Here is an 11,412-nt window from a genome sequence, read left to right as displayed (position 1 = left end):
CAATTTTTTGACAAACTAGCTCATCATGGTGACAATGAACAAGGGTAAAACAGTAAATGAATTCAATCGAGAAAGAAAAAATTAGGACATTTGATCGTGTAGCAAAGGTGGCATCCCAACTTCCAGAGTACCTTCCAGCATATGTATGACTTTCTTCATTGAAGGCCTCAAATTTGGATCTGGATGATTGCACCATAAACCCACCATTGCCATTCTCTCGAACCTTTCGAGATCACTCAATACTTCAGGGTCATGGCTCACTAACACTTGAAGATTTCTAGAGAGCATACAGCTTATAACCCAATCTGAAAGCACAATGTCAACCTCTTCACTCTCTTCCTCCACTCGACTCAACTCTATGTGCCTTCTGCCACATATAATCTCCAGAAGCATTACACCGAAGCTGAAAACATCCACTTTGGTTGTTACTGGCACATTCCTTAGCCATTCTGGCGCCACATATCCCATCGTGCCTCTCTTATTAGTGTCAGTTCTTGTTTGGTCTTTATTCAATAGCTTGGAAATACCAAAATCTGAAATCTTGGCCATGTAATTCGTGTCTAGTGTTTTCAACTGATTTTGGGGTAGGAAAATCCAAAATCAATCTAGAACAATAAATTTATATTTTTGGAGGAGATGGGGTACCTCACTGGTTTATTGTGTGCGGTGCGGTGTATCTGAAATTCGGGGGAGGTGAGAAGGGGAGAGAGAGTGGTAACAATGGTGAAAGGTCAGAAACGAGAGAGGTGTCCTTCCAAATGAGTTTCACGCCTGCAAAACAGTGAAATAGAGGTTAGAGGTGAAGCCGGGGTACCCCGGCGTTCACACTCTGACGCTCAAGTTAGCAAACTTAAGCTTTTATGGCAAAGAGAGCTGGCTAGCCCTCTGTTAATTAGGGTTTAAGGTTGAAGAAAACCTCTTTTTTGGAGTGTGAGTGTTTTTGGTGAGTGAGAACCTCTTGGAGAATGAAACTTAGGCACCTTTATATATGGAGTACCTCAGCTGCCACGTGGCGTACCCTTTTTGGCTAACGTCCTTTTACCTTTTTATGATTTTTGAGCCGTTATGTGTATGTTCACGGCGTATCTCATCCTTTGGAAACGTGGCGCGCGCTGGAGAGTGGTCCAAGGTACCTCTGCAGTAACTATCGGGTAGGCGGTTGAGGACCACTGCCCTTGGGACAGTGTCCTTCACTTTTAGCAGAGGTAGCAGGCGGCTGTCCCCCCCTTTTGGTACGACGCTCTTGATTCCTAATTCTGACAAAATCGAATAATATCTTTTAAAAGGTGGAGACGTTTCTCATGGCGGATATTTTTGGAGGATTCTCTTGCATCTGATCTGCCAGGTACCTCGAGTTACGTGGGGTACCCCTAATTGTGCGGGGTACCTCTATTTGTGTGGGGTACCTCGTATCATGTGGGGTACCTCGTATTATATGGGGTACCTCTAATTGTGCGGGGTACCTCTAATCAAGCAGGGTACTTCTAATTACGCCGGATATCTCTAATTGCGCAGGGTACTTCTAATCAAGCCAGAGACCTCTAATCACGCCGGACACCTCTAATCATGCGGGATACCTCTAATCACGCCGGGTACCTCTAATTATGCGAGGTACCTCTAATCAGGCCGGGTACCTCTAATCACGCGAGGTACCTCTAATTAGGCTGTGTACCTCTAATCACGCTGGGTACCTCTAATTATGCAGGGTACCTCTAATCAGGCCGAGTACCTTAAATTATGCTGGAGTTATTCCGGGTACCTCGAATTATACGGGGTACCCCAGTCTATGCGGGGTAACTCAAGTTACTCTTGAGTTATGCGGGGTACCTCTGACGGTGCCGGGTACCTCAAATCAGGACAGGTATCTCTAATCATGCGAGGTACCTCTAATCATGTCGGGTACCTCGGATTGCACTGAAGTTATTCCATTCGTCGACACGTGGCGTTCTGCTATCTTTCTTATTTTTCCCCCAAACATCTAGTAACACATTTTGTGGCTTGATGTCACAGTGGATAATTTGTGTCTCGCATTCTTCATGTAGATAGAGCAAGCCTCTAGCTACACCAAGAGCTATTTCAACTCTCTGCACCCACCCAGGCCTCTGTCCTTCGTGAAATAGAAAGTTAGAGAGTGTCCCATTTGGCATTAACTCATAAACCAAAAGCCTTTTATCTTCTTCACTGCAAAAACCCAACAATCTTACCAAATTCTTGTGATGAGTCCGACCAATTATCTTGAGCTCGGTCATGAATTCCTCATTTGTTTTCTCAATATCTTTCTCTAGCTTTTTCACTGCAATTTCAATCTGGGTATCTTTTAAGCGTAGGATTCCTCTGTAAACTTTTCCGGAAGATCCTGTACCTACGAGCTTACTAAATCCTTTTGTAGCTTCCTGCAATTCCTGGAACGTAAATTCTCGGAAGTTTATCTCCATGGAATTAGGATCGAAATAGTTCCTTCTTTTGATAAGTCCTCGAGCTGCAGGACTATAATAGATTGCGGCAACTCCGGACAACAAAGCACAGATGGCACTAAATATAAATCCAATTTTCAGTAAAAGCCGAGAATTGAAATTATTCTTCTTTTTACCTTCATGATTACTTGGATTGCTCATCTTTGTAGGCACCTTAATTATTGCCTTCATTCCTTTGGTAGAAGCACTCTTCCTCGCATTCAACAAAGGCATTCTCGTCTTGACACAAGTTGAACCCACCAAGGAGGCACCCAAGCTGTAGCAATCATCCATGACAGCCTTCCTGCACCCCTCCACATCAACGTTAGACACTCGTGCCAAATCTGCAAAATTATCAAACAAGAAGCCGGCATCATCCATGACCTCCACTGTAAAATTCTTGGAGGAAGTTTCAGCACAGTAGTTCACCACAGTTTCGGGATGGCATCCTTCTGACACATCACTGGGGTTTAGTGGAGTGTACCCGGGTATACAATTACAAGTCACCGTTTCATTATCAGATGACGTGCACATACCATAAACGCCGCAAATACAATTTACTATGCAAGGGTCATTAACAGCCCTCCACACTCTTGTCCATCTGCTGCTGGTTGATTTATGGTAAGCAAATTGCTGGAAATTGCCATGACCATCAATAGTTGCTCGATGGTAGTAGTCTTCAGTCGGAGTCATAACGTTTCTTGTTAAACGGAATATATTGTCACCAGTGCTATTAATAAGGTACATAAAAGCACTTTGATTGAAAATCAGACTCACATTGTTCAATGTTACAGTTCCTGTGTACCAATAACCAGGATCTGCAAAGTGATAGGCAGAAAGCACCAAGTTCCCATCAGCTTGCATTTCAAGCGTATAATTTCCTGTTGAATAATCTGCAGTTCCCCTCGAATTAGAATAGAGCTTTTTTCCAGTAAGTAAAACTTGTCCGGGTAGGATTGTGTCAGTTGGGAAATCAAAGCTGTCCCAAACTACAGCTGAATTGGCATTTTTCAACACAAAATTGCCATCATTTTGCATGAGAGCTAAACTAGCAGCTCCAGAATAAATTTGTTGAACACTACCATTGAAGTATGTGAGCAAAAGCTTTCCATCATTAGTTAATGTGATTTTGGATCCTGCTTCAGCTGGACTGTCGCGATCTGCCGCCCAAACGAGTGTTTTCTCTGGAATTTTGTCAAACCAGATTCCTAAAAGATAGAGCCCGCCGAAAAGAGAGTAGAACCCAAATGCAAAATCACCAGAGGGGGAGAGCCAGGAAGTATTAGATCCAGCAGTGATGCTAGATCCCAAGCTTATGTTTGGAGATGTTTGCCCATGAAGGCCATAGAATTTTAAAATTAGTGTTAAAACACAGGGAACTATTCTCTTGAGAGCCATGGAAAATTTGCTAGGAATCAAGAAACAAATCTCTGGCAAGATTTCTCCAGGAGTGGAGGGCGTTAAAAACTCGCGCCCACACACACCGCAACAGTACCAGGCCCCACCAGTGGTACTGTTGCTGTGTGTGGGCACAAGTTACGTTGAACGTAACTTAGTGCTTGCCGGAGGGGGAGAACCTAAGAACGCATTGCTCTAAGAAAATATACGCCGTCAAGGCATTGACCGAATATATCAACAACCCATGTGGAAAGTTAGGACTAAAAATTATATCAACACATTAATGCGGTCATCATTTCGAAGTTAAAATTAGGGGTGGGCAAAAAAACTGTGCACTAGAGAAAATCGAACCGAACCATTATGTTCGGACTGGTTTTAATTTTTAAAAAAATCAAAATAATGGTTCGTAAAAAAAACCGAAATGCAGGTTCGGTATTCGATTCACTCAGCTGAACCGAAATATCGGGTTATTCTTGAAATTTTATTTAAATAGACACGTGCTAAATTTTAATTGGCTACGTAAGATAACTAAAATAGGCATGCACACACACGATTACGGGTATATATATATTTAAAAATTGTTGTTGGTGTTTGTTTCTAATTTTTTTTTATTTTGTGTTGTAAGTTTTAATTGTTGTTATTTTATTTATCTTTACAACATTATGTTTATGTAGATGGAGTATTGGAGTTTGATTATGTATTTTGAAATCTTAATATTTCATATTTTGTAAGTACCTTATTAGTAGTTAGTAAGATATTAGTGATAAAATGTGTTTTGAATACTTTGTACTTATTGTTAATATTTGTAATGAAATTATGATAAATTAGTTGTTGAAAAAAATTATTACATTCATGAGGCCTAATGGGCTAAAAATTTAGAAATTCAAAATAGGCCCAAAACCGAAAAAATCGAATTGAACCGAACCGATCCAAAAAGATCCGTTTATGCTCGGTTTTTATTGAGTTCGGTTCTTATTTGGTTCTTTTTATAAAATAAGCGATTTAAATCGATTCTGCTTAATTTCGATCCAAACCGAACCGGACCGAACTGTGCCCACCCCTAGTTAAAATATTGTCAAGGCACAAAAGTATTGCTTTGTTGGACATTTTAGACAAAAGGTCATCATCTAGAAGGGACATGCAGAGTAAATAATCCAATCCTGTCACTGCAAGTAACAAAGACAAGGCTATCCTTTGATTTGTCATAAAATTGACAAAGTCTGCTTTGTGGATAACACACGGTAGCTGTATGGCTGAGATTTGTCCGTATTGGTGAAAAATAGGCGCGGAAAAATTCTGCCTAGTGATCGGCTAAATGAGTTGCTTCCCTCTTTTCTCAGGACAAAGCTATCCTTTGATTTGTCATAAAATTGACAAAGTCTGCTTTGTGGATAACACACGGTAGCTGTATGGCTGAGATTTGTCCGTATTGGTGAAAAATAGGCGCAGAAAAATTCTGCCTAGTGATCGGCTAAATGAGTTGCTTCCCTCTTTTCTCAGGACAAAGCTATCCTTTGATTTGTCATAAAATTGACAAAGTCTGCTTTGCGGATAAGGCCATGATTCTTGAGCAGAAAGAACTTACCAAGAAATTATTATGCAAAATGGATGAAATATCAATAATATGGGATGCAATTGAACTCATATAGCCATCATATCAAACACTTGAAAGAAAATTCTATGTCGTCGGTTGAAGTCCAATGTCTCCAACAAAGTGATAATTTGGCAATTGCAACCCATGATGGAGGTGTTAAACAATGCAGCAAAGTAGTGGCATCATTGAAGAAAATTCCACAAATCAACATTCAAAAGGTTAGAGTTTTCTCTAACAAGTCAAAGGTACAGTGTTTATTTTACGGACAAAGCCAAATTGCCTAGCCACCATGATGAGAAATTGTTCATCGGTGAAGTGCCAAAAATTGAGATGAAGAACATGGTTGGATCAATGGAGAATTTTCAAAAGAGCTTCAAGACATCATTATATCTAATTATGAATTGGAAACGGAAGAGAAAGCAAATTATTTCAAAAAAATCTACCCTTGAGGACAAGGGTATTTTGAAGGGGGAGGAATGATACAAACTATTAAAATAATTAAAATTGAACTAGTCAAAAGTAGTTGCACTTATTTTGTGGAACCACATGTAATTAGTGGAGTATTCTATGAGAACATGCTTAGTGTTACTAATTTTTAGGTTGTAATCCTAAATAAGTTTTATTATATAAAACTTGATGTTATTCAATAAAAAGTATCATGAGTTTATTGTTTTGGCAACATAAAAGTTGTAATTGGGAGTTTATTGGTTTCTTGAATAACCAATACTTATTTGGAGGTTTGGGTTTCCTCGAATTAATCCATTTTTCATCTAATTTTTCTATTTCATTTGATTTCTCCTTATAAACTTTAGTGTTCGTATCAAACGCACACACGGTAGCTGTATGGCTGAGATTTGTCTGTATTGGTGAAAAATAGGCGCGGAAAAATTCAGCCTAGTGATCGGCTAAATGAGTTGCTTCCCTCTTTTCTCAGGACAAAGCTATCCTTTGATTTGTCATAAAATTGACAAAGTCTGCTTTGCGGATAACACACGGTAGCTGTATGGCTGAGATTTGTCTGTATTGGTGAAAAATAGGCGCGGCCAAATTCAGCCTAGTGATCGGCTTAATGAGTTGCTTCCCTCTTTTCTCAGGACAAAGCATATTAAACCCAAAAAGTAAAAAACGAAAGAAATAAAGAAAAGAAACAGTTGCAGTTGCAGTTGCAATTCATGGAAATTTGCTCTTTCCTTTATTACAGTGCAATCCATAAGCCAAGAACTAGAATAGAAACAAAGGAAAAAAATGAAATATTTCAAAACATTTGAGCATCAGCTACCACTGGTGGAACACCAACTTCAGAAGTACCTTCCAACATCTGTAGAACTTGCTTCATAGATGGTCGAAGAGTCGGTTGAGGACATATACACCATAACCCTACCATTGTTATTCTTTCAAACTTCTAAAATGGCTCAGAGTTTCATGATCATCACTCACAGTGGCTCCTAAATTGCCAGTTCTGACACAATACAGAACCCAATCTGTTAAAATCATGCCATTGGCCAGCGTTGGTTCATCAACTCGATGCAACTCTGTGTGCCTTTTACAAAAGATTATCTCAAGCAACATGACTCCAAAGCTGTAGACATCCACCTTAGCTGTAACTGGGGCATTTCTGAGCCATTCTGGTGCCATATACCCCATTGTTCCCCTTATCATGGTGCTAGTTCGAGTTTGATCTTTCTTCAATAATTTTGCAAGCCCAAAATCAGCTATTTTAGTAATATAATTGTTGTCAATAGTAATATAATTGTTGTCAAGAAGAACATTCTGCGGCTTTATGTCACAATGAATAATTTGGGTCTCACACTCTTCATGCAAATATAACAAGCCTCTTGCAATCCCAAGAGCAATTTCAACTCTTTTATCCCATGTGGGAATTTCTTGTCTAAACAGGAAAGCAGATAGAGTTCCATTCTTCATGAGCTCATAGACCAGAAGTTGGTGATTCTGCTCAATACAAAAACCCAATAGCTGTACAAGATTTTTATGGTGAGTCCGACCAATAACTTGGACTTCTCTCAAGAAACTCTTCTCACCATCTCCAGTCACCTTCTCCAGCTGCTTTACAGCAACTTCAACCTCTTGACCATCGAATACTAAAACCCCACAATAGACAGTACTAAATGCTCCTTGGCCAAGTTGTTCTTGAAACCATTTGTTGCTTCACGCAACTCCTGGTATGAAAACACCTTCATATTTATCTCTGGCGGTTTTGGTTTTGGAGATGGTTGTACACACATGTAAGGCCGTGTGAGAGGATGATAATAAATGACAATGCTTCCAAATAATAAAGCCAACATTGAGCATGATAAAAAACCTGCTAGCAGGACAACCCTGGATGGAGAATCATTGTCCTGACCTTGGCTGTTATTAATCTTGGGAACTTTGATAAATGCCGCCATTTTATTAGTAGATGGATTGCTTCTTCTAGCATTCAACAAGGGCATCTTCTTCTTAAGACAAACTACTTCCCTCCAAACACCAGCAGCACAGAAACAATCATCCATCACTGCCTTCCTGCATTCATTTACATCTGTTGTTGTGATTCTGGCCATATCTCTTAAATCACCATTAGGGATATCAGCATCATCAATTGCTTCAACTGTGAAATCTGCAGGTGAAGATTTTGTGTCACAAAAATCCACTAAAACGTCTGGGTAGCATCCTTTGGAGGGACTGTTTGGATCAACTGGTGAATATCCTCTCAAGCACTCGCAGGTGACTTCTTTATTATTATCTGAAGTGCAAAATCCAAACACCCCACATATAGTATTCACTGTACAAGGTTCTGTGATGGCCTCCCACACAACAGCCCATCCATTGCCATCTCGTTTATTATGAACCCATTGTTGGAAATTTCCATGGTCACTGATTGTTGCTCGGTGGTAGTAATCTTCAGTTGGAGTCGGCACTTGTGTTGTCATAGGGTATCTGATAGTAGTTTTGTTACGAACGTACAAGAAAGATGTACTTTGGTTGAATATAAGGCTGACATTTTGGTCCCCTCTGGTACTCGTATACCAATAAGCGGGATCAGCAAATCTGAAGGCAGAGAGAACAACATTACCATCCATTTGAATCTCCAAAACAAACCGTCCTGTTGAGTAGTCAACTGATCCATTAGCATTGGAGTATAGCTTTTGGCCCATAACCAGCTCTTAGCCTAACAAAATAGTATCGGAAGGAAAATTGAAGCTTTGCCAGATGAAGTTGGAGGAAGAGTCGAGCAAAACAAAATTGCCACTGTCTTGCATTAAAGCTGAAACAGTTAATGTCCCATTGTAGATTTTGAATTGTGTACCATTTGAATGTGTGAGAACAAGTTGGCCGGTGACTGTCAGATTGATGGACGATCCAACTTGAGCTGGGTCATCTCGATTTGCTGACCAAACAAGTGTTCTCTCTGAGATCTTATCAAACCAAATTCCAACAAGAAATAGACCAGAAACAAGGGGGTAGAATCCAAAAGCAAAATCACCAGAAGTTGATGGCCATGTAGAATTAGTGCCAGCAATGATATTGGAGCCCAACTCAATATTGTTAGTGGTCATTTGGGGAAGAGAACAGAATGAGAGAAAAAATACAAGAGACCAAATAAGGAGGATGCTTGGAGCCATATGCACTAAGAGAAAGTTATCAGTCAGAACAAGATAATTCCGAGACTGAAAAAGATCTTGAAAACACTATTATTGCACAAGCATTTGCATTATCAAACAATGTCCGGAACCGTCATCCTATTTGAACAATCATGGAGTTACATCAAAGTCAATGGATTGGCTTGGCTCGGCTCTGGATAGAGATCTAATAACACTATACTAAATAAGTCAAAAAAAAAAATTTCTATGCATTTTTATTATCAGTGAGATGTTAGGAAATTGATAGGTGAAATAGACACGCAACTAAAGTGAAATTGAGAAATAATGAGATAACAAAATCATACAGGTATACCAAAAATTACGTGGTTCGACTTTTAGCCTACTTCCATAGACGAAGACAGAAGAAAAATATTTTACTAATGAAAAAGAGTTACAAATATTGTAGTATTTTAGCTCATTTTCTAAAATTCTAATACACCCAAACTCTCAAATCACTAAACTCTTCTTAAAATTGATTTGAAGTGGAAGAGAAAAAACTTGATGCTGACGACGGAAATGAAACCCCTCCCCTCTTTTTAATTAAAATAATTATTTTTTTCCTTCCCCCTGAGCGGTGCAGTACCTCTTTTTATGTTGGAGAAAAATTAGTTTTTAAAATTTTAATAAAACCTTTTAGGACCAATCTCATACAATATATAAGAATTCGTAATCTAAAAATCGTACCTTAAAATTTTGAGAAGATGAACAATCTTTACTTTTTTCGTTGAAGTGATTTAAGCTCTCAGATCACGAACTGTCACCACCACGCTTGTTAGATCACGATCCGTCACCAATGATCTTCTAGGTTATAACTCAGGTTTGATCTGAACTTAACGTGTGAGCGCCTTTATCACCACTATAAGCAACTAGCACGAGAAAAATTTTCTCTCTAATTCAAAATTTTTCTCTCAAAATTAGAGAGAAATTTTTTTTTTCTCTGATTTGTATAAAGTGGCTGCTCTTGCTTTTTTTGGGAGAAAATAAGTCCTTTTATATATCTATCTAGTGGAAACTCTAAGTTCCATTTTTTTATATTATTTAATTTTATTAAATCAAGTTTGATTTAAATTAAAAATAATAAACTAAAAGTAACGCTACTTCTTTCTTATCATAGGGGCTCACCTTGTAAAATCACACAACGCCCCTTAAACACAAGTATATTACATGAAGTCTCCCACTAAATAATATATTTAGACTTTTAACTCAAATAGCTAGTTATCTTACTTATTAATCCAGTAGTGGTGCAGTCAATTAAATGAGTTAACCCATGGATCATTTGGGAACATATAATAGTGGCTATAATAATTAGGCCTGTAATTAAACTAGCCAAATTATTTAATTCTAAATCTACTCTACTAAAAGATTGGAACTGGCCTCCATAATTGTATGCTAGAATAATAATTCGTCCTAAGCCACATCGATTTCTTTACTGTATAATCATTTGTACCATATCGTTAATTAAATCGATATCTCAACTGTCCAATCAATTTAATTACATATTATTCCTTAATACTTACTAGTTTTCTCTAATAATCATTTTCAATATACTAAATATGTTGACATACTTTGGCCAAAGAATTCTATGATCAAGTGCAGAAAACTCATCAAGAGATGTGTTGTACAAATTCTATATTGTTAATCTATAACTTCAATACTCATAATTGCTCTCACTAAGATACCGGGTAATCTAAACCACAATTGTGTGTCGTGCTCATTGGTAACTCAAATGAAATAACAATTACAATCATGAAATAATAATTAACTCAAGATTAAGATTACAATGAAATCAATGCCTATGAGATTTAATAAGTCTGACAGCCATTTCAAGGTTAATTAAATTTCATATGTGATCTAACTCAATGTAGTCAAACTACATCAGTAAATTCATACGTGATCAAGACAAATCATTCAATGAATTTACTATAATCTAAACATAAATTGAGTGCCCAACTCTATTTATGTCTTCTGTGAATCCATATAATGATCACATAAATACATATAATATGATTCAACGGACCTTATTCAAAATATTTATGTAATTAAAAACATCGTAAATATTTTATTAATCAGAAAATAAATTAATATGCTTTAAAAGAACACATAATCCCAATATTTTATTCTTTTCCTCTTTTTTTTTCTTTTGTTCTGATCAAAGAAGGAAGCAACGCATCCTTCTTCAAAATGGGTAGACCCGCCTTTTTGAAGGGTGGTGCCTGCATGCCATTTTTGTCATGAGAGACTTAGGAACAGTAATGGCAAGTCAACTGTCAAGCCCACCCTAACAGTGACCTTGCTCGAATAGTTGACAGCAATGTAGTTAGGACTAGGG

General features: G+C 38.1%; 2 protein-coding genes across 2 annotated transcripts; both read right to left on the bottom strand.

The window, feature by feature from the left end:
* Window positions 1–81: 81 nt before the first annotated feature.
* LOC102623687 (G-type lectin S-receptor-like serine/threonine-protein kinase LECRK2) lies at window positions 82–3,851 on the bottom strand. The gene is made up of 2 exons (XM_025102821.2): window positions 1,977–3,851; window positions 82–573 (listed from the first exon to the last, which is right to left on the bottom strand). Exons 1-2 carry the CDS (start codon window positions 3,849–3,851, stop codon window positions 82–84), a joined length of 2,367 nt encoding a protein of 788 aa, XP_024958589.2.
* A 2,756-nt stretch (window positions 3,852–6,607) lies between these two features.
* Window positions 6,608–8,597, bottom strand: LOC112499525 (G-type lectin S-receptor-like serine/threonine-protein kinase LECRK2). The gene is made up of 2 exons (XM_052444357.1): window positions 7,766–8,597; window positions 6,608–7,613 (listed from the first exon to the last, which is right to left on the bottom strand). The coding sequence occupies exons 1-2, from the start codon at window positions 8,595–8,597 to the stop codon at window positions 6,832–6,834; spliced, it is 1,614 nt and encodes a 537-aa protein (XP_052300317.1). The 3' UTR covers window positions 6,608–6,831.
* Between the last annotated feature and the right edge of the window lie 2,815 nt (window positions 8,598–11,412).

Source organism: Citrus sinensis, chromosome 1, assembly GCF_022201045.2.
Source record: "Citrus sinensis cultivar Valencia sweet orange chromosome 1, DVS_A1.0, whole genome shotgun sequence".
Taxonomy (NCBI): domain Eukaryota; kingdom Viridiplantae; phylum Streptophyta; class Magnoliopsida; order Sapindales; family Rutaceae; genus Citrus; species Citrus sinensis.
Note: the sequence above shows the minus strand (reverse complement) of the source record. Positions and strands in the feature narration are given on the sequence as shown.